The sequence below is a fragment of the Plasmodium malariae genome (genome assembly GCF_900090045.1).
Source record: "Plasmodium malariae genome assembly, chromosome: 8".
NCBI lineage: Eukaryota > Apicomplexa > Aconoidasida > Haemosporida > Plasmodiidae > Plasmodium > Plasmodium malariae.
The window spans coordinates 2258025-2282791 of NC_041782.1; the positions used below are offsets into that span (position 1 = coordinate 2258025).

At 19.0% G+C, this 24767-nt stretch overlaps 1 protein-coding gene and 3 pseudogenes across 1 annotated transcript, besides 3 other annotated features; 1 reads left to right on the forward strand and 3 right to left on the reverse strand.

Annotated features, from left to right (window-relative positions):
* Positions 1-3633: 3633 nt before the first annotated feature.
* On the forward strand, positions 3634-4463 carry PmUG01_08055200 (annotated as a pseudogene).
* Positions 3634-4463: a sequence feature (fam-m protein, pseudogene).
* Positions 4464-7211: 2748 nt separating this feature from the next.
* Positions 7212-8063, reverse strand: PmUG01_08055300 (annotated as a pseudogene).
* Positions 7212-8063: a sequence feature (PIR protein, pseudogene).
* A 4162-nt stretch (positions 8064-12225) lies between these two features.
* On the reverse strand, positions 12226-12958 carry PmUG01_08055400 (annotated as a pseudogene).
* Positions 12226-12958: a sequence feature (Plasmodium exported protein, unknown function, pseudogene).
* Positions 12959-16774: 3816 nt separating this feature from the next.
* PmUG01_08055500 (Plasmodium exported protein, unknown function) lies at positions 16775-17911 on the reverse strand (the record flags this gene model as incomplete). Its single annotated transcript, XM_029004728.1, has 2 exons — positions 16775-17683; positions 17822-17911. 2 exons carry the CDS (start codon positions 17909-17911, stop codon positions 16775-16777), a joined length of 999 nt encoding a protein of 332 aa, XP_028861388.1.
* Positions 17912-24767: the final 6856 nt, after the last annotated feature.

Consider the following 24767-nt stretch of genomic DNA (forward strand, 5'->3'; position numbering starts at 1 on the left):
AATCATTATGGTTTTTTGTTTATAATAGTTACACACATCATTGCAAAACGGTACATACGGATTTCTCCAATTAATAAATGTTTTTTTAGGGAAAACATACTTACTATGAAAATTTTAAATGTTAATGCATAAATGCTTCATGTATCCTAGGTGTATATCAATAGTTAGCTTAAATTTGTGGAATTAAAAATATTTTATCTTTTCTTTTTTTTACCCTATTATTACTATTATGTACAACGATATAATTTATATTCTTTTATTATAAAGTAATGTTAAAAATTTATGGGTAAACAAAATTAATTTTGTTGAGAGGAAACATAAAAATGAATAATATATATATTTTATAAATATATATAAATATACCTATTCAAGCAGCTTTTTTCTCCTTTAATTAAATATAAAATACAAATTTAAAACACAAAAAAAAAATACTATTTTACTTTTTTTTGGAAAATATTATCAATAAAATTTTAAAATTTTTTGGTTAGATAAAATATATACATATTTTGAGCATTTATTAAAAAAAAAATTTCTATGGAAAATTATTTAAATAAATGCTGATTTTTTTAAGAATAAAACTATAATGGAAACATATACTAAAATATTTTTAAAGGTACCTTTTCTTTTTTATATTTTATTTTAATATATTATTTATCATGCATAATGCACTGAGAAAATAAAAATAAAAATTTAATAATACAAATAACAGCATCCTTCTTTCATTATATTTTGTATATTCAATTCCTATTTTATCTAATCAAAGGTATTGCATCTTTAATTAATTCTTACATTAATAGAAAAATAAAAGAGTTTATTTTTGTTGAAACTATTACATTTATCCTTTTTAATTGGACATGTTTTTTAATAATGTATTATAATAATTATATATAAGACTATATGAGTTATATTTTAGGTTGCTGTATTTTATGCATTATATATATATAATAAGAAGAATATGGAGTTTATTAATGCGGACATATTTATATAACATTTTTAATAATTGAAATATATTCTCTTCTTGATAATTTTTATTTGATAAATCATTAAATAAAAAAAATCGTGCATATAAGAATTTAGATTCAAAAAGTGTAAGTTTACTATAAGAGAATAAGAAATAAATTATTAATGCTCCATTAAAAGATATGACATGTGAAATATGATTGGGTGTTTAGGAAAATGAAGGTAATGATGAATTTATATATGATAGAAAAGTAAATTTAATAATAATGTTAATTCAAGAGCTACATCCAACAATTTAAACAAGTAATGCCCATCTGTTATATGTAAAACTTTTTCAATTAAAGAAAAATTCTTTGAAGTATTACTATAGAGAAGATTAATTTCTATATATAAATACATAAAATGTACCAATTTTACGGATAAAAAATCTTTTAAATGTTCAGCCATATTTGTGCAGCTATAATATTTGTTTTACCAGTAATACGTATATTAATATAATTTCCTATGTTTATTTTAGACATTTTTTTCTTTCCCTCTATCCAATTATCCAATCTCTATTGAATATTTCAAATATATATTATAATTTATCTTTAATTATGATATTTGGTTGATTTTACTTATTTTATCTGTTAAGTGGTTACTATATAATAGTAAAAATTTTGACATGTACAATTGGTATATGGAGATGTGAAGTATAAGAATACATGTAATATATAGCGCTTTCAGAAAATATGTTTTTCATGTAACTAATAAATATGTACTTCATAAAAAATGATATTATGTTCTCAAAAGAATTCGTCTTTCCATGAGCATAAATTTTATTATACATCCTATAAAATGTACTTATATATATTCACTCACAATAGAAAACAAATATATATGAGATCTTGTGGGATTTTATATTTGTTTTATTATTACAATGCATTATTTTTGGATCATTTAATACTCATAGTTAGAATGTATACATTGGGTTTTATAAAAATGTGCAAATTGATAATACTCAATATTGAGAAAAAATATATGCTTTATATGAAACATTGATGTATGTAAATGTTTTATTTAAACATATATTAAATATGTACTCGCTTAATGTAATATATAAAATTGCAATTAATATAACTTCACTCAAGTGAGGTAAAGTAAAATTATAACAATCATATATTCTTTTGATTTTTTTATGGTTACTAGTGATTATTTGAAGAAATTTTTAAATATATTTACTATAGAATATTTTTAATTTAAATGACTTATGTTTTTCTTTACATTATAAAATTATACCCAAGTGTTTTTAATTGTTCATATGTATACTTTGTTTAAATGTATGATTAACAAATAATCAGTGTAAAAATATTTATGAGAAATATGTTTTACAATTTATTTGATATAAGATTATTTTTCCTAAATTTTTATGTTTTTTGAATAACATATGTTTGATATTATCAATAAACAGTAGTATTATTGTACTTATAAGAATTAATTATTGTTAGGACCTTAACAATTTTAGAATTCAAAAAGGTTTATAGTTGTATTGATGCATCAGTGGAAAATTATCATTTTATGTTTTAACATATGTGAATGTTTCAATGAATTATGTTTTACAAAACACCTTAAATACATGTCATAAAATAATTTAATGAGAAACATGACATTCATTTTTATTCTACAGAAAAATAAATAGAACGATTATTGATCTAAGGATATTCTGAAAATAGTATATTTTACTCAAGAATTATTTTAAAACGTTCTCCTATTTATTGTTTTTTTTTAATATATTTTTTCTAAATATATATATAATTTTAAAAATAAAAAGGATTAAAATTCTGAATTTACAAAATTTGTTTTAAGAATTATTACCTTAAATTACATATTATTAAAAATTATAACTTTTAAATATTATATTACAAAAGTAAAAGTTCAACTTTTAATTACCGTTAAAATACATATTTTCCTCATAAATTTAATACAATTTTATATATTTTATTTTGTATATAAATTATAAGGCATAAAATAAATTATATGCTTGTGTAGTAACTAATACATATGCAATATATAATACAATTCAGTGGTTGTAAAAAAGTTTTTTTTCCATCATTTATAGTTATTATTTTAAAGTTGTTATTATAATTAACATTATTTAAAAATAATAACCTGTTTTTTCAAAAATTGATGTTCATAATATTAAAATTTTTTAATGGCAAAATATGATTAAAATTAGTAATTATACTTTCTTAATTTATAGAGCAAGGCGCACTATATATTCCCTACATTCTACATGCTATACAAAGTAAATATTTAGATATATTAAAAAATTATATATTTTTTTTTTTTAATTTTTGAAAGGAATAATAAAAAAGTTATTTAATTTACTAAATTATATATAAATTTTATATATTTTGAATATTTCTTAATTAAATGAGATAATAATATTATAGAGAATATTATTTATTTATAAATAAAATTAAGATAAAAATTTTATAATATATTTTTAGGGTAAATTTTCTTTATATCTTTTGTAGAAAACACCATAGTTATATATATTTTATTATATATTTACTAAATAATTATAACAAATAAAAAGGACAAAAAGGTTTAGTATCCTTTTATACTTATTATGTTATAAAATCGTTAATTTTTTTTTTTACTAAATATATTATAATATTAAAGATCTATATCATGGAACAAAAAATTAATCCAAACTCATTTATTAAAATGGGTACGTTTATCATTTTATTAACATGAACATACTTCTTCATCTATGACCTGGTATAATGATTTTGTTTAAGCATATTTGTATTACTAATAATTTTCTTCTTTAATTACTTTAAATGCTTTATCTTTACCATTGGTTTATTAATTCCATTCAAACAATTATATGTACCTTTTTATTTTTTAGAGTATGTGTATAAAATCTTATGATTATAATGGAAAACTTATTAGAAAATTAAGAACAAAATATTATTGATTATTAGCAAAATATAAAAAGAACAAGGATTCCTATATTGTACAGTTATAAGAAGATATATTAATTAATGGTGAGATGTCGAAAGGAAAAAACAGTTGATTTAATAGAAATTCGTTAAATAAGGAACAATTGTATGGACAGATAATATATTATAATAGTGTAATATTTGATGGAATGTACTTCTATTTTAAAAAAAATAGATAAAATGAAAGTTTATGATGACTATCTAAAAAAAAAAGAATTTGTGATATGACTTATAAAAAAAATAAACTTTAGACATTATGTATTTGGAGTTAATTTATTTGTCTTTTTTCTCGTGTTCCGAATGAGATTACCCATATCACATAGATTACAGTATTTCGATAATATGTTGTTACCCTTAGTTTGCTGGAATCTGCATGAGATGAATTAAACAATTGCATTTTTGTAATATTGTTTAGTGTATTTATAATTATAGTATCCCTCATACATATAAAAGCTATTTCTACTATCATAAAAAAATAATGAAAATTATAGAAAATTTAAGTTAATGACTTGGTAATGTGAATAGTAAAAAATAGACTTGTAAGGAAGTTATTCGCACTATGTAATATCCATATTATCTCTAATGATATATTCACAATAAAAATAACTTTAATTGCTATAATTTTATAGATGTATCTCTTTGTACATGGTCTTTTAAGTACACAACAAGAAAAAATAGTGTTATTACTTTTTTTTATAAATTTAATTGTTTCAAAGTTTTCGAATATACATTTTAATGCATTATTTAAGCTTAAACATATTTAGTATATTATATATATATTTGCACTTAAATAAATTTTCATGAAAAGTATATGTATCTACATTAAAAATAATATATTATTCTAATATTCACATATTTTCATTGAAGTGTAATAACATATATTTGATATGAGCATTGTTGGTTTATGTTTTTTTCTTGTTCTAATCTAAAATTATTTTTTTTTTAGCATGTTATGAAAATATATTATTATTTTTAAATTACCAATTAATGTGTCTTGTTTTAAACAGAAAAAATTGAATATGCTTTCTTATATAAATATGTTTGAAAATTTGTTTTTCATATAGGAAAAAACATAATATTTACTATATAAGATATGTTGTTCATTAAGTTTGTTATAAAATATTTTAGATGTAAGCATATTTTTAAAGGCTCTTAGTTATACTTGAATAGAATATTTATAAATCTATAAATATATAATAAAACAAATTCATTTTAAATATAGTTATGAGTTTAAGGTTTATGATTATTACTTAAATTCCTTACCTGTTAGTATTTTAATTATTATATAAGCTTATGTATACTATCATTTATACAATTAATTCTTTTTTATAAAGAAAAAATTAAATTTCACAGATTTAAGAAAGTGAAATATCTTTTTTTATTTAAATAAATAAGAAAAAGAAAAACAAAAGAAATACAATATAAATTTTTAAAATAATTTTTTAATTTGCAAAAGAGCCTTTTTACTCAAATCTTACACTTTTAAAGTATAAATGAAAGCATTTTTATTTAAATCTGAAGTTATTATGTATTTATGGAAAATAAATTCTTTAATTTTTGTTTAATTTTTAGTTGAACTAAGTAACCAATTTTTATAGATTAATTCTGTTAAAAATATATTAAGTTGGTATTGCATATACATATTAGGAAAGAAACATTACTTTTCTATTTTTATAATTTTTTTTTTATGTGTATTATTATGCAACTAACAATGTTTATATACACAGTTTAACAAATTATTGCAGTAATATTAAGAGCAATGCTTAAAAAGCTATATTAAAATAAATAGTGTCTATATTTATCAGCAGTGTCAGCATATATTTAGAACGTTGTTCACACTAAATTTATGATTACTATAAATAAATGGTAATGAAAAATAAAATTGAGTACATCCTTATGATTTGAATATATATCCTTATACTTTTTGTATAAACATGACATTGTTTCAATAATGTGGTACAATTTTAATATTGCATATTTTTTGTTTTATTATTTTGAATGAGATAACGTGTATTATGCTAAAAATCTTATATACAACGTAATAACTAAAATGCTATTTTATTGTATAATCTGAGGCCATGCATTTTTATATAAAATAATTAAAATTATTGAATATTTGAAATATCTAATTCACAAATTAGTGTGGCATCTGTAAATTTATCATTATAAAAAAAGTGTCCATACTGGAACAAATATCATTTTTATTTGAATGTATATATAGTGAGCTCCACGGTAATTCTAAAATTTGAATTATGTAAGAAACTAGAATAAAAGAATTATCTTTCAATTTTTATGATTATTTGCATAGTTTCATGTTATTTATTATTATATATATGGAGATATTTGTTGTAACTTTCCTTTTGTATAATACAGATAAAAGTGAATTATAGAAATATATGTACAATTTGATACTATTTTAATTTATATTAGTGATAATATCATAATCATATAGTATTTTTATATATGTTCTTTATTTAACATATATTCATTTGTTTACCCCTTATTAATGTTATACATATAATAGAGTATTAAGAATACAAAAAAAAATATAATATAGTGCTTTAGAATAATATGCATATATTTTATTAATACGTAGTTAGGAATTTATGCATTTATATTCAACATAGAGTAGAATCCATATGGATTATTATCATATATAAAACTACTAAATACAGTGTTACATATGATACCTATTAGATAAAGGGTACAATGTTAAAATTTTTGTATATTGCGTTAAAATTATAATTATGTTTAATTAAAAAGGATAAATAATAATAATCGTTTAAAAAAAGTGATAAATAAAATATATATATTCTTTATATTTTTTCAGTAATGTTTTTTTTTTTTTAATTTTTCCTTTTTAATTATGTAATAATATTTTTGTAGTTCTTAATAATATTGATTCTTCTTTAATTCCTGTATTATCTACATTAATCCATATTATTGTGTGAGAAAGTAAATATTTACTTCATAATCTTGTAATATATGTTTACATTTAAAAAATTTTTTTGTTTCATTTTAATGAAAATCTCATTTATGTGTTTTTGTCTTATATTGATTCTTATAATAATAATGCACTTTTGTTAAATTTTAATTTAAACAGTTTTTATATCATTATATTTGTAAATTGAACGTGTATGTATTCATTTATTTACTTTTAATTTGTCACATTTATTAATGAATTCCCACTCATGTGTAACTTTTATGCCAATGAGTATTAAATTTTTTAATGCAATTAATATAAACTACCATGTTAAATCAATCCTATAAATGAGGATGATATCTAATGTTATGAAAATTTCTATAATTTGCATTTACTCTGTTATATATGTTTCGTAAGAATCCTCATGTTTCTTCTTCAAGTTTGTTAAGTTCATCTATTTTTTTCCTTTGTAAATGATTACTTATCCAAAATTTCCTTGGAGTATACTAAATTAAAGAAAAGATATATAAGTACTTAAAAATATAGTTGTTTTGTGATAGTATTTTTTTTTATAAAAATAAATTATAGGAATTGTGGTAAAATATTCTCTTGATAAAGTATAATTTTTATTAATCTTATATAGAAGAAATAAAGTTAAAACTGCTAGTAATATGGAACTATTGTTAAACTCTGAATAAAAATAAAACTGTTTTTAGGTGCTAAAATTTCTTATAAACCAGGACAATCAGTTACAGTGCTAATTTTTTATTCATACATATTCTTAGAATTATTAAAATCTTTATAATAATAATATTATTTCCTTCATATTAGTTGTAATATTCATTATAAATGTCATATTATTTGTTAGCACTTTTATATATAAAACCAATATGTTTATATTTTTGAAAAGTAAAATAGCCATCATTCTCATGTTAATTGTATAAAACTTCAATTTTTGTTAAAATATCATTATCAATTGCTTTTATATATTGTGTACATATATCTTCACGTGATGGTGAATGACCTTTATATTCATTAAAGAAATTATAATTATTATAAAAATTACCTTTATTTGGAAGGTAATTCAAGTATTTACCCTTACAATTACTATCAGATGTAAGATACACCTTTATAATATTTAAAGATTTAAAAATCTTTTAGCATGAACATATAAAAGCTTGAGTATTATTATCATCTGAATATCTTAATCTATTCACAAGATTGTCTAGGTAATTTTCTAGATTTTTTGGGAATGAAATTGAAAACCTTTTCATATTTAAAAACATAGTTAACGTTATTATCATAAAAATAAAAAAAACAAATATAATATGTAAATACATAAAATCTTACTTTGTTGAAATAAATACATTTATTTCATTTCTAGAACAACGCATTCTTGAAATACAATGACATATATGTTAAATATAAAAAAAAAGATAAAACATTAGTTCTTCCCTATTCCGTATTCCATTGTATTTTAATATGAATGAATTATATAACAATAATTAAATTCATGTCAAATTAATATTTATATAAATCGAAAAAAGATATATTATATATTAGTATGTAATACATTCCTTTTTTTATACAATGAATTTAAAATCATATTCCTTAACAAAAATTCCTCTTTAATTTTTGTTTATATAGAAATAATATATTATATAGTATGTATAGTTTAAAAAAAACACTTATAATTGTAAATTAAATTATTTCTAAAACAGAAATTTATATACTAACTAAAAAATTTTACAGGGAGAAATACAGTTTCTTATGATTTTTATTCGAAGGAGGATTATATGATTTTATTAAAGTGTTATACAAGAAAATAAATTTATATTAGTACATATTCATATAAACTACACATTATATTGAAATAGATATTTAGAATAACCCCTTGATAATATAACATACTATAAACGCATGAATAATTTATTTATAATGTACGAAAACTTGTATTTATTTAATTATTAACTGTTGTAACGGTTAAAATAATATCTTTCAAATTAATTCAATTAAATTTTATTATAAGTTAGAATAATATAAGCACTTGTTAAGAAATCTTACTTCATAATTATAATCAAAATTATAATTCAAATAAATGAAAAAGGAATGTAACTAAAATATAAATGTTATATAAGAAATTACTTATTCTTTTGTTAAGTTAGAAATATATTTCTTCAAAAAATTGGTTTTAATTATAAATGTACTATTCGATAAATAGGCTATGTCATATAATTATAAAGTAATCTATTAATTCTCTGCATTGTATTACATATGAAATTTACAGTTTTACTTTACCCTTTGTCACATTTGGCTTATTATAATATATATATATATTTATATTAGATATATAAATATATAAAAGAAAATCAGATATTATTACACTGTAAATTTATTACAGTTATATATTAAGAGTAAAAGAAAAAAGAAATTAATTTCCTTATCACCCTTAAATTTATTATTGAAAAAATTTTATACCTGTATCATAATAAAAATACAGCCTTATATATGAACTAAAATTTTTGATTATAATCTGTATAGAATGTATCCTATTACAAGATATGCTTAATATACATGTTTTACTTTCTATGTATAATAAAATTGTTGTGAAAAGTAATATTATAATATTTTTCAAATTTGTACATTTCTGTGAATTTCAGTTTATATGTTTTATATGTTACACGAGTTCTATCATATAAAAAAAATTCTTTCAAGACGCCCATAAAATAGTAACAAAATTATTCATTTTTAATTCCTTTATGAACAGGTTAAATTACTATTCTCTTTGAAATGATATTTTTTCTAATCATGTTCCCTATTTTATAATTTGTTTTATTATCATAAGGCTATTCATCTAATACATGTTTATTATTCCTTATCTATTTACTTAATATATAAATATATATATATATTTCTGAATATGTGATAATTCTTTATTTTTTCCTGTTCTTGTTATATTCTTTTAGCATTAAGTCTACATTTACTTTATTGGAATGTATTATTATCTTACTCTTCGAAATATAATCTAGGTGTGTTTTTAAAATGAAAAATTTTGTTTAATAACTATTTTTCAAATTCTTTAATGGGTATCTTTAATATGCATCTATTTCTACCTTTATTTTGTTTAACTAATTGTATAACTTAAATTTATTTTACTTATATTTGTGAATATTTCATTTATTTTTCTTTTTAATGTACATATAATTTAATACTTAAATATGTTTCATGATTAACTAAGTTTAAAGCATATATTATTATAAAGGTCTACTAGAACAATATTTAATAGTTCATTTATAAGAGTTAGGAAGAACATGTAACATTACAACAATATTTTTTTTTTTTATGGAGAATTGTTGCTTTGATGGTACATATATTTCGAATACAAAATATATTGAGAACAATTATTCCTTTTTATTCTTTGAAGATTTCATTTATATTATATAGCATTAATTTTCACGGTTACACTTTATTTTTTTATTAATTTTGTATATGTTATACTGATAATAAAGGAATACTATATATAAAAATACATTTATAGGTGAGATTTTCAACTATGTTTTGCATACACTTTCTTCTCCTTTTATTTTTGTATTTTTTTACATTTTATGTTAAATATACATACAAAATTTTTATAACTTCATTAAGTAAAAGAAAGGGTGTGTTCTCAAATTGAACAACTTAGAAATGTACTTAATAGAAATGTTTAAATGATTAGCGATAGAAAAGTTACTTAGTTGTAAGTTATAAATCTATGAATTTAATTTTAAATGATATTTTATATAAAATATACAAGAATTAGGTAATTAGATTATTAAAATTAATAGTTAAATAATAATAACATATATATATGCTAAATTTTGCAAAATTTGACCTGTGTATATATTCTTGAAAAAATTTGCATGCTACAGTAGGATGAATGACAATTGTATAACAACTTAAAAAAGTTTTATATAATTTAATTTCGAGTATTATATGTTGAATATTTTTGTCAATTAACCAAAAAATTTTAAAGCTAAATTTTTGAGTTAAATTTTTTAAATGTTAAATGAGTTAATTCTTACGAAAATGTTTCTATGTCTTTGTAGGTTCCATATTATGTAAATGGGGATTTCGATGTAGAAAAAGTAGTATATTGATGAATATGATATATAAAGATTTATATTTATAGGAAATATTAACACATAATTTTATAAACTTTATTAATGTTAGTAACTCCCTTTATGATAAAATCAGCTTTGAATATATTTGTACAAGCTTAAAATACATAAGGAATAAGAAAGTATTTTTCCACATGTAATTTGAACTATAAATTATAATAATATATTAGAGACAAGTAAAATAGAATGGTCAAATAATTATACTAAACATACTCAATTCGCATTTTATTCGCAGTATTTACTTTATTTCTTGAATGAATGTTTATAATAAATGTATTTAACTGAAGCGAGAAAATACATTCTAATTCTAATAAAAGTATTTTTTCAAAATAATATAATAAAACGTTAAACATATTATAATAATATTAATGGTATAAATAAAAATGTAAATCTTTTCTTAAATAATATATGATTACATATTATATTTTTAAAATAATTTGAATTGTCCCTATGAAGTTCAAGTATAGAAGGAATAAACTATAAATATTTACTGTGATTCCCATCAATATGTTTTTTCTTGTAACTAATGTAAATTAAAAATGAATAATTTCTACTTTAAAAAAAAACAATTAAATATGTTTTCAATATTTAATAAAAATACACAAGTTATTGAAGTTTTCATTATGTTTCATTTAGTATAAATAATCAAAGAATTTACTCATTCCTTTAAAGGAGTGACGGACACTGATGTGTAAAAGGCATTTTTGTTCTTTGAATTCGGTAAAAATATTTATATATAAAGATAAATGTGTTGCTTTTAATTTAAAACTACACCTTCAATTTAGGTATAAACAATGTAATATAGAAGTTTCCAAAATGTGAATAAATTAAATTAATGTACGTTTGATAGATATAGAAAAGTATATCTAATTAAAAAAGAAAATAGATAAAAAAAGGAATATCACATATATATATATATATATACGGTATGTGTTTATAGTGGTTAATTAGTACAGTATAAAATTATGAGGGCATAGATGAAACTCATAAATTATATAAATATATTTAATGTAATGAATATATGAATTTTTATGTTTAATAATGATGAAATAATAAAATTTATGTTATTTATGGATAACTTATTAGGATACAATATTTTCTTGGATATTAAGAATATCGGAAATATATTTAAATTATTTTTAGTTAGAGAGATTTATATAATAAAAATAAATATATGTATATTTTTTATTCCTTTGTATTACCTTTTATTTATGCAAAAATGAAGAAAAAGTGAATTTCTATTGTGTAAACAATGGAAATAATGGGAATGCAAGGAACCACTTATTAGATAGAGATTAGTTATTGATAGAAGAATTGATAAGGAAATTAATAATATACTAAACAGTGTTAATAATAAAAAAAATTCAAAGTATAAAGAATATATCCTTTTTGTATTTTTAATATATTCCAAAAAATTACATCCAAAACATAAACATTTATGTTAACGCTTCTATATATCTTCTAATATAACATTAAAATCAAATAACCATTAATCATCTACATAGGAATTTCCATATACTTCTAGACCTTTACACCTTTCGAGGTAATATAAATTATTCATATAATTTTTTTTATTCTTGGTAATTTGACTTGTCAAAATTCTATATTCCTTCATAACTGGGGAGTGCTTCATCAGATAAATCATTCTGTAATTATTATCATTTTCTAGTTGCTCTATTGACTTGTTTTTGTTGTATTTCAATATGTCTTAACTCAATAATTTTGTCAGTGCATTAAATTTCTGGACATATATTTAAATATTCTTTATATGAATAGAGTAATTCATCTGTCCATTCTAGTATTTAACAATATATCTTATCGTTTAATGAATATACATTTAACTGAGGGATGATATTAAATCTATTGTATTTTGATAAAATTCTTTGGTTTTTAAAGTTGAAAATATTGTTTACATGGTATTGTTCATTCCATTACTAATTAAATGCATACTAAATATTAAAATAAACCCTAAATATATTAGAAGAATTAAATATACAAAAAAAAAAAAAAAATATTACAGAAAAAGAAAATGTATCTTCATGCTAACTGTATATCAATTATTAATTATAAATAGAAATTATGATAAAGTAACAAAGTACTCTACAATTTTATATACAGATAAATATGTTGTTTTTTATTTTGTTCATATTATGGGAATTTTTGAAATTCCAAAAAAAAGAGACATATATAAATAGTTTAATATATATACATAATATTTTTTTCCTGTTTATAGCAAGAAATATATTTATAATATCTATATTTTTTGTAATTATATTATCTTTTAATATATTCAATATTTTTATTTTACATATGTTAGCATTTATAAAATTATAACACTTCTTATTAATTTATATTATACTAATGTAAAAACTAGTTAATTTTAATATTTCAAAAACTAGTAATACTTTTTAATATAAAACATTGAACTAAATTACTTATAAAAATATATTTTAGGCGAAATGTTTTACTACGTGCAAAAATTTGTAAAAATATAATGTATATTAATTTAAAGAAAAATAATAAAAACTCTTAAATTCTATAGCATCAAAAATTAAATGAAAAATTTTATGATAAAATAGTTTTTATTTTTAAAAGAAAAACAAAGCAAAATAATGATATACAGAAGAGTTTATAGGAAACTAATAAATTTAAGAAAATATCCAAAAAATATTTTTTCCAAGTTTAAATTAAAAACACTATTTTTGTTAATATATGACATAATACTATTGTAGAGACATACTTAACACATTTACGTTTTTTGTATTATTAGGATAACAATAATTTTAGAAATATATATATATAATATAAACATGTTTTCAATTAGTAAATGTGTTAATCATCAATGTTAATGAAAAAAATTTACAATGATGTGCATTAATATAAAAAAAAATTCATATGATAATCATAGTTTGGAGTAGATAATATTCGTAACTAATATATAAAACGAGAAGTGTAGTATTCAATATATGAATTCACATGTACAATAATATATGCAATATAAAATTAAAAGATTTATACAAAAATATTAAAATATGAAGAAGTAAACAATTAATAAACGTGGATACATTTCTATATTTAAGTTATTGTGAAAATGAAAGTTACTTTTTTTATATATTATGGAATATATAGTTTAATTGAATGTCTAACAATCATACATCTAAAACAAAAGAATATATTGCTCATCACGAAGCAAACAAAGTTCCTTTATTATAATGAAACCATAAAATAAAAAGTTATAAATTTATATTTTTACTATTATGTTTCTAAAATTATTATTTATTACTAAGTTTATTTTTGCATTAATGCAACACATAGCCAAACGAAAAAATATGTCACCTAAAATAAATTTATATTTACAAATATACATTTATATCTCTATCTTTAGATATTTTAAGTGTAATGTATTGATATTAAAAATATTATTATCGAAAATGTTATGGTGTAATTTACAATGTGGATATTTATAAAATTTATTATTTTTTTTAATATATCTATGTTATCAGTACAAAGAATGCTTTATGAATAGAGAGAAGTACATATGTATTTTTATATTATTTTTAAAACCATTTAATTTTAGCGTCACATTTCTAACAAATCTTCGAGAACGATTTATTACTAAAAATATGGTTATGTGTATGTTACTATACTCTTCAAAATGTACTGGACAAATAAGGGGTATATGAGTTTAAATAAATTATAAAACGAACTGAATATAGTAATATTCTCGAAAAGTTATAATGATATAAGTTCATATGTTGTACATAAAGAAAAAAGAAGGAAAAAGTATTATGTTAATATTCTGTTAAACTAAATAACCACTTTATAAATGTATACTCAGCTACATAACTTTCATTAGTAAGAACATGAAATATGACAAGAAAAAATGTTATATATATATTAATTAATACTAAAACTATAGAATAAAAGTTTGAAGAAGGAATGTGCAAAATAAATTTATAACTTATTAAATGAAAAAAGTATATTAAAAATGTGTTGTATAACCATTAGAAAAACAGGTTATAAATTTTATATATAAAAGATAAAAGATTGTTTTTTTTTAATAAACTATATATATAAGAACAAAGTATTAGATAATTCCTGTGGATATTTGAAATGACCTTGAAAGTATATTAAAGAATAAAATATGTTAAAATTAAATTTTTAATGTGTTCTTAATGAGTTAGGAGAAAAAAAGATTCATTAATTACTAATAAAATAATCTACATATAATATATTTTATATATTTAATATTATTTTCCATATTCTAAGTAAAGACACGCCGGTAAATAAAGATAGAATATTTCTTTAATTATATTGTAAAGATGAATATGTATGTATATATACTAAAAATTATATTTTGCACATTCTGTTTTTTATAGGATTATTTTATAGTGCCTTATATTTACTTAATTTTCATAACATCTCATTAATATAGACTATAATATTTCAATATGAACGAATTGCAAAGTTACGGTTAATTTAATATTCGATTTTAAAAATGTTAAAAATTGTTTACCCACAGGAATTATTTATTTTTTCATTTAGTACTTTATTTAATAAATGGACGAATAGTTTCATTTAAATAAATCATCGAAGTTCAATAATTAGTCAGATTCCTTTTTAATAAATATTTACTACTGGAGTATAAAGTGTATATTTTAATAATCGAATTTTTTTTATTTTTCTTTTTAATGAAAAACTTTAAGTAGGATACGGTTAATTGTATGCAAATTATAAAAGAAAAATATTCGAGTAATCAGACATACCCAAAGTAGAAAACAATTTTTTGAATTTCTTATAAAATTTTACTGACGTAAATTTATGTACCGAAATAATAAATAGAATATTAACGACTTTTAAGCTAATAGCGTAATGATCTCTTTTAATAATAGTTGAATAATTCTAAATATTAAAGAATAGATTAATTAAAAGATATTTCTAAAATAATAAATAAATAAGAATATTAATAAAAAAATTAATGAACTATATAGACGTGTACATTTAGGTCAATTTTAAAACAACTAAAAAAATATATATGTTTGGAAAAATCATAAGAGAGACACAAATATCAGACTTAAATACGAAAAAGTACAAAGAAATATGAATTCTGCGAAAAGGATTTTTGAAAAATATGTAATCTGTATATAAAATAAAAAAATGAAATCAATAAAACATAACAATACACGAATTATCTATGGGTGGAAATTTCTTATATTATAATGTTCATACCACACGTGAATAAAAATATATTCTGCATTAAATAAGCGTTAATGAAATTTAGTTGAATTTTATTTGAATAAAATAATAATAAGTTTTAATTAATTTAAATATTTTTATAAATACTAAAAGCTGCAATGCATTTGTTTAATGAAAAATGTAAAATTTAACTACATAATATTATATGTTTTAACAAATTAAAACAAACAAAAATTTGTATATATAATGGATAAAACTACTAGTAGTTTTTATGCACATGCATATATAGCCAAACAAATACAAAATTTGTCTAAAAGGATAAATGTTTATATATATTGAACTAAAAAATAAAGGTAAATAAACTAAAAATATGAAAGAAACATCTATTTTAAATAAGAAATAAAAAATTACATTAAAAGTAATTTTTTAGAATTTAAAATTAAAAAATATATTTTTTTTGTTAATTATATATATCTATAATACGTGTACCATGAAAATGTACAATATTAACTGTGTTAAAATTTGTATATAATAAAATTAATAATTTATTATTATAATGATCTCATATGTTTTTTGAATACATATCTCATAGAATCTAATTTTACTAATTTGTGTAAAGTATAAAATAACAATAAAAGAGTTATGCCACAGAGGAAAGCCTGCGTCTTATAGAATTCTAGGCATCCCATCACAAATGAAAAAACAATATTTATTAAAATAGGAGCAAATACCTTATAATGATTTATAAGTTTTATAATTTTTTTGGGTGTACTCATCTTTTTGTTGTTAAAATCTTTGGTTTTAAAATCAGATTTCAAGGCACGGTACATATCAAGCTCAATATTATTGTCTAATTTCTTTAAAAAATTAAGAAATCCCGACTTAGATTTTTCATTTTTAAGTGCAATACTTTCTAACTTCTCTAATTTTGCTACTCTTTGTTCATACGGTAAGTCTGAATATTCATATGTTGAATATTCATCTTCTTCTAATTCATTTTTTGATAATTCATTTATTTCTATGTTTTTGTTTCTGTTTACTTTACCATTATTATTCAACTTTTGAGAAATTTTTTTTTTTTGTTCTTTTTGTTTTTTATTATTATTATCAGGTAAATAATCAATTGATGCATACTGATCTAAGCTATCATTTGAATCAAAATTGTTATATATTAATGCATCAGGTATAGATTCAAAACTATCAAAATAATTTTGAGAATTTGAACTAAGTACTAACTTATTATATTTTTTTGGTAAGTTTTTACCATTTTTTATTGAACCAAATTCTTTTCCAAAAGTATTTTCATAAATGTTGTGTCTACATGGTTCATTTTGTCTTAAATTTTCATTTCTTCTTACACCATACAGTTCTATGTCTCCCTTTAATAATCTGGAAATTCTTGTATTTGATTCACTATTTTGGCTGGCTTCCTTATTCCAAGAATTTCCAAAGGAAGCCGACTAAAAATTAAGGAAAATATTTATATCATTAAAGAAAATATATTTAATTCTATTATAATTTATAAATTTTTCATTTTAATGGAAAAAGATAAAATACATTAATTGTGAAGAAATTTAAAAATTTTTCTTTTATTTTACATCATGGAAATATTCCCATGAACATACTAAAATGGTTAATGTAGATAAATTAATAACAAGGGAAACTAATTTATTTTTAATTTCTATCATATTGTATTTTTTTGTAGTTCCTAAATTAATTGTTGAACAATTAATTTTTAAGTAAGTTCCACTTTTTCTACAATATTTTATAATATAATAGTTAAGTTATATTTTTGCTTTTTTATTTTCTACTATTTTAAATTTAGACATAACTTTTATAGTTAAATAAAATAAATACTTATTAATAAAATGTAAAAAAAGGAATAATAAAAAAGAAAAACATTTTTAAAAAAAATAATTCTAGAGAACACTTTCTATATATTATTATTAAAAAAAATAATGTAAAGAATAGGCATAATATTTGTTTATATATAATAAAGACCTACATGAAAGAATGTTATAAGTTGTAATTTTTTGAAATATAATCTCGTCTATTAAAATAAATTATATATATATATATAATAAATATGCCAAATATTAATAAATTATGTTTTGTTAATATGGATATGAAGTAGGCGAAAATTTTAAATAAATTAGTATTTTGTTTGTCTTTAATATAATACATTTAGTAAATTATTTTTCTAATATGCATGTTAGTATGGTAGTAATGCATAATCTACGTAAGAGGTATTTAGAATTGTATATTTATTATATTTTTTAAAATTTTTCGTACTAAAATCTAAATGAAAAAATACAATTATACATATGTGAAATGTACAAAATTTAAATGTTACTATATATATATGAATTTTATATATTATTAGCATGTCTTATATATTATTTTCTAAGTTAAATACCATAAATAATTAATAATATTATGAAAAAATGGTTTACATTACTTTATACAAAGTTGCATTTATTTTTATGATAATTATTTAGGATAGGATTAAATTTTATAATTTTTAAATAATCTTACGTCTTATTATTATTTATAAATTTAGGTTAATGCATAATTATATATTAATTCGTGAATTATAAAAAATAATAGGCCTATTAGATAGGACGTTAGAACTAAAAATTAAGTACTATATGAAAATGTCATTTTAGTATTCATTGCTTAAAATAAAATAGATAATAATATAAATTAAAAAAAAAAAATTAAAACTAATTATTAATAAAAAATATAATATTTATCCTTAAAATTCCTATAAGAATTATTTATCCCTAAATATATAATTAGTACTTTTAAAAACATTCTTAATATGTTTTTTTATATGTCATGCTACATAGGAAAAGAATTTATAAATATACAAATTTATTTCTTTAATATATATAATATAATGTATATATTTTTAGGAAATCTACAGGGAAAAATTTTTTTGCAGACATCTATAAGTCGAAGATTTACCATGTAACATAATAAAGGTATTTTCATTTAATTTTTTATGAGTTTATTATTTTAATTGAATTATATATTTATTTAAATTACTTTGTTCTTTGTTATAATATTATATTCCTATTAATCTTTTAAATAAACATTAATTATAATTTATTTATTTTTTTTTTTAAGTATAAAAGAATTATGAACAATTAAAAATTTTTTTTAAACATATTTTTAAGTAAGAAAAATTATAATTGGTATTGTATACTATAATTACGCTTGTTTGTAAATATTATTTTGTATAAAAATACAAAGATTTATATATATTCAATTTGAAATTTTGTAATTGTTTTCGTTTAATGGTAATGTAATAATATAAATAAATTTAAAATATAAGCGATATTAAAAAAATCGTTATAGTGATTGTGATCAACAATGCACACTTTATTACAAAATGTAACAAAATTTGTCCAAAATTATAATGAATATATCATTCATATATATTTTGAGGTAATATATATTAAGTGTATATATATTTATACGTACATAAAATAATAAAATTGGTTTATATATATATAAACTTGGAAAACTTTATTTTAATGACAAAAATATTAATTATTCAAAATATGCATTTATACAAATAAATTAAATGTCTATTAGCAAATTCTAATAAATGGATCAAATTATCTGTAATAATCTTTTAAATGTAGGCAAAATAAACAAATCCTTGTTGTGGTTCTCATATAACTTTTTAAGGTTCCTATGTTAGTAAATTATAATAGTAAAAGCGAAGTTAATATGATAAGTACTACCAAAAGATTAATATTTAATTCATATAAGTCAAACGATATACTTGTTTTTGTTGTATTTTAAACACAATAATAAATATGAAATTAATGTGTATTCAAAAAAAAGTTATGTATATCTTACAAATTTATGCAAAAAATTATTAAAGAAAATTTTGAGTGTACATATATAATTACTAAATTCGATGTTTATTTAATTCTTATAGCAAAATAAATTTATACATAATATATCTATTTGTTTTTATATTAATAAAATATTAATGTAAAAAAAAAAAAAAACTAATTGATGGGGACTTTACACACATAATAAAATAAACTGTAAGCAAATATTATTTAATTGATTATATATATATATATATACATTTTTAAAACATTGAATGTTTTTCATTTTTTAAAAGAATTCATATATATAACTGAATATCTCTTTTAGGTTCAAATATTTTTACGCATAGAATTAAATTTCAGGATTCATCGCACAATTTATTCAATGAGAAAGCGTTTACATGATAAATAATAAAATTTACAGTTATAAAATATATATTGACGCATTATATTATATTATTATTAAATATAAATTATATATAACCACATATTAATGTATTACTGTGTAACAATAATTTAAGTATATATATTTAAAGAAAAATGATTATGTGTTTAACAAATGAAGCGAAATATTTAAAGAGATACATACATTTTTTTATTAATGAAATTCATATTTACTTTTCAATTTAGAAAGGGGAAAAGTGTAAATATTATTGATATATAAAGATTATAATTAAATTTATATATCAAAGTTTGAGTTAATCCAGATTAAATTGTAATACTTCACACTATTTAAATTCTGAACCTATGAAAGTTAGAAAGACTTTAATAGTAATTTCATTCGCAATAAATAAATTCGCACAATGGATACAACAGCTTATTGTTGATAGATAGATGACAAATTTAGGGTCACGGTTTATGCGTAAAACGTTAATAGTATATATATTTTAAATTTGAACAACTATTTAAGTATTAATATATAATAATACAATGTGAAAAAAGATAAACTGATATTTAGAAAAATTATGAAAGTTCGTATAAATAAATATAAATATTATCATAAAAAAAATTTTGTGGTTGATGAGGTAATGGTACACGGTTTTTACTATTTAAAAATTACAGTATATTTATAATTATATATTATATTATAAAATCATGATAATAGAAAACAAAGACACCGATTTGTTTTAATATATATACTTAATGAATCATTATATATCATTTAATAAACATTATAATTATATAGTAATACAAATTCAAATAATCATTTAAAATGGAAAAAGGAAAATGCATTACATAAATCAATTGTATCAGTTGTGGTTTTATATTTTAGTCAAAACAAATATAAATTACTATATATTGTTAGATTTAAAATACTACATAGATAAAAAGATATTGTATATTATGAACATTTTCTTTTCCTATTTAAACAAAATTAACAGATTTAATAAAAATTTATAAATTAAATGAGTTATTTATATTAGTGTGAATATTAAAATTTCAATGGGTAATTCATATAATATATGAGATAGTGATGAATTCAAAAATTCTACATATATTAGTTCTATATATATTCTTTCTTGTAAATATATATACCAATAATAACATGAAAATTACTATTACTGATTTTATAGATTTATATGAGTAACTTTTTAGTATCCTACTTTTGTTTGTACTTACTAAGATAACTAGAACTATTCTAATAATTAAACTTATATGCTGTAACTTGGTTTACATATACATGTAAAATCATTATATTAAAAGGCTTATTTTGTAGTGTATAATCGGAACACATATAAAAAACACTGGAAATACAAGATGCTTAATGGAAGATAAAGAACTAATTCCTATATTTACCCTAGATAATTCAAAAATATATGCAGAAATATCGTTAATAAAAATGGTGAAAACACTCCAACTTTTTTAATAAAATATAACGATTTTGTAAATTTATTTTCATGTTTAACTTAAGAATCTTCAGTTTTTAGAATAATTTTCAAGAAACATAATAAGTCGAATTCAACCATTTAATGTGTTTTACTTAAAAGATTTGAATATCCTAAATTTAGATTTTACTTTTAAAGGTCCATAACATCTCAAGGTATTTAGGTGTCTCTTTTCTTTAGGGTTATATTTTTCATTTGACAATACTTATTATTTTATATTCTACCTTATATTATTTTTTATAATTATCGTCTTATTTTAATGCAACAAAATGTTTTTTACAGTGATCATAATATTTTAAATGATCAAATAACTTGTTAAAACTAACACACCAGATTAATGTATAAACCTCCTTTTTAAAATTAACATCCAATTTGAATGGATCAGAAGACTTTTTAAAATCGTTATCAAAATTGAATGTATTAAATAGTTTTTGAAGAATAATGACAATATTTTATGTATCAAAATATTTTTTACATTTTTGGTTGTCCCATAATACACTACAGTGTTCTAGAAAAATGGTGTCATGTATTAATATATTTAAACTTTTACCAAAAGGTTATGATCACAATCACATAAATATATTATACTTTTTTTTATAGTTACACATATTTGTTAGTCTTATATTTTGTTCCTTCAATGAATAATGAGCCAGTCCTTGCGTTTAAGTGCTATTTGGATTTGTGTTATTCCATGAATTGTAAACCCCCCTTGAATTAAAATAAAAATAAATAATCAACATTTAAAAAAATATATTTATTTTTGCATGAAAGATATCTTCATTTTAAAATAAAAATATAAAAAAAAAAAATGTACAGATTCTTAAATTATTTCTTTTTTTTTTTATACCTCATAAAATTATTCCCATGTTCATATTAAATTGGTAAATGTACAAATATAATTTTAAAGTGAAAAGAACTCACATACTTTTTATATTTTATTGTGTTTCTTTAAAATTACGATGTCTATCCTATAAAAATATAATTTTAAATAAATTGTATTTTTCTCACTACTTAATAACAGTTTATTCATATTCTTTCTTTTATAATTTTATATATATTTTTAAAATTAAAATTAATATTATTTCGAAGTAAATTCAAATATACTACATAATATACAAAAAAAAATAAAATAAAAACAAAAAAAAATTCGTTTAGTTTATAATGTATGTAAAAATATTTACACTATAAAAATAAAATGATTCAATGAATATAAAAATTATAAATTTATATTATAGCAATTATATTTGAAAAAAAATTATTTCAAGAATTGGAAAAAAAACACATCTTAATAACTTATTCATCTGTTCATTTTTTTTAAGGATAAGGATTAAATGTAATAAAAAATTATGTGTTGTAATATTATTATTATATTATAAAATAAAATTTTTTTAAATGCACTATTGTATTAAGATTATTTTAACGTTTTAAAATATTTTCTAAGGTTTTATATATATACTGTTTTTTATTATTATTTAAGCAAACAGTGAATTAAAAAACAAGAAAAATTATCAATGATGATAAACAATTCTTTCTATGAAGAGTTTAGTAAATGGTTGCACATTATAAATATCGCATATATTTTAATTTAATATAAATAGTATATTTTAATGAAATAAAATATAAATTACTTAACTGACGTGAGCGTAATTCTTTTATTATTTATTATACATTTATTTTTTAATTTTTTCAAAACAAAACATTTAAAATAATATCCATATATTAATAGTTTTATATGTGTACTTTCTCGTAAATGCAGTAATTCCAAATATTTTAGTGTAAAAAAGAAAAAAAAAATTTTAAACTATATATTTGTTTACTCAATAATTTTTTTTTTCAATAAACATTTTCGTAATATATATAGATAATATAATTATAAAAATAAATATCCATATATAAAGCTATAAAAGGAAGCATTTTAATAATTTTAATTGTCTAGGTAGTTTTTTTAAAGCGCCCACATGTCCAATTGTACATGCGGAGGTAAAATTATGTACATATTAAAGATGAAAATTCATCATGATAATGAAAAGAGTGAATTACAGTATTTAGTCCCCATTAAAAACAAATAAGGATAAACAGTAAACATAAAAAAAAATAATTACCTAAAATAATGTGTATAAAATTTTTTAGACATAATGTTAATAACTATAATAAAATGTTTACATTGTTCGCTTAAATATTACTATTTTTTTTGTATATTCTGAAAGAAATATTATTATTATAGTTTATGAATTCTTACATATATATATATGTATATATATTTTTTATGGAATCTAATAATATAAACATCTAATATATTTAACGTATTTATAAGTGATCATGCTTTAATAAGTTCAATTATTCCATATATATGTACTGATAAGGGAATAATGTTATTCTGAAGGTTGATGAATTATTATTTTAGACTTTTTGTTTGGTATGTTACTTATGTTAAGTTAAAGTATTAATAATTAGGGGATATTTAACAAAGTTTATAATGATGTTAAGGGTTTTTTCGGCAAAACAAATTACATAAGAACAAAACGTGCAGAGGTTCGTTAAAATATGCAGCAAAAATGTCATTTACCAGGAGACATTAATGATATATATTTTGGAAATGTTGTAATTTTAATGATATTTATTGAATAATTATAGAAGTTTATACATTTACATGCAGAAGTGTCATTTAATGAAAATGATAAATATGATCCATATGTAGACGACCTTCCGGAAATTTTTTTTGGGATAAAATTATTATTTATTTAACGTATATATTAATGTGATTTTGCAAAATTACTACATATGAAATTGCACTATATTATATATATTTC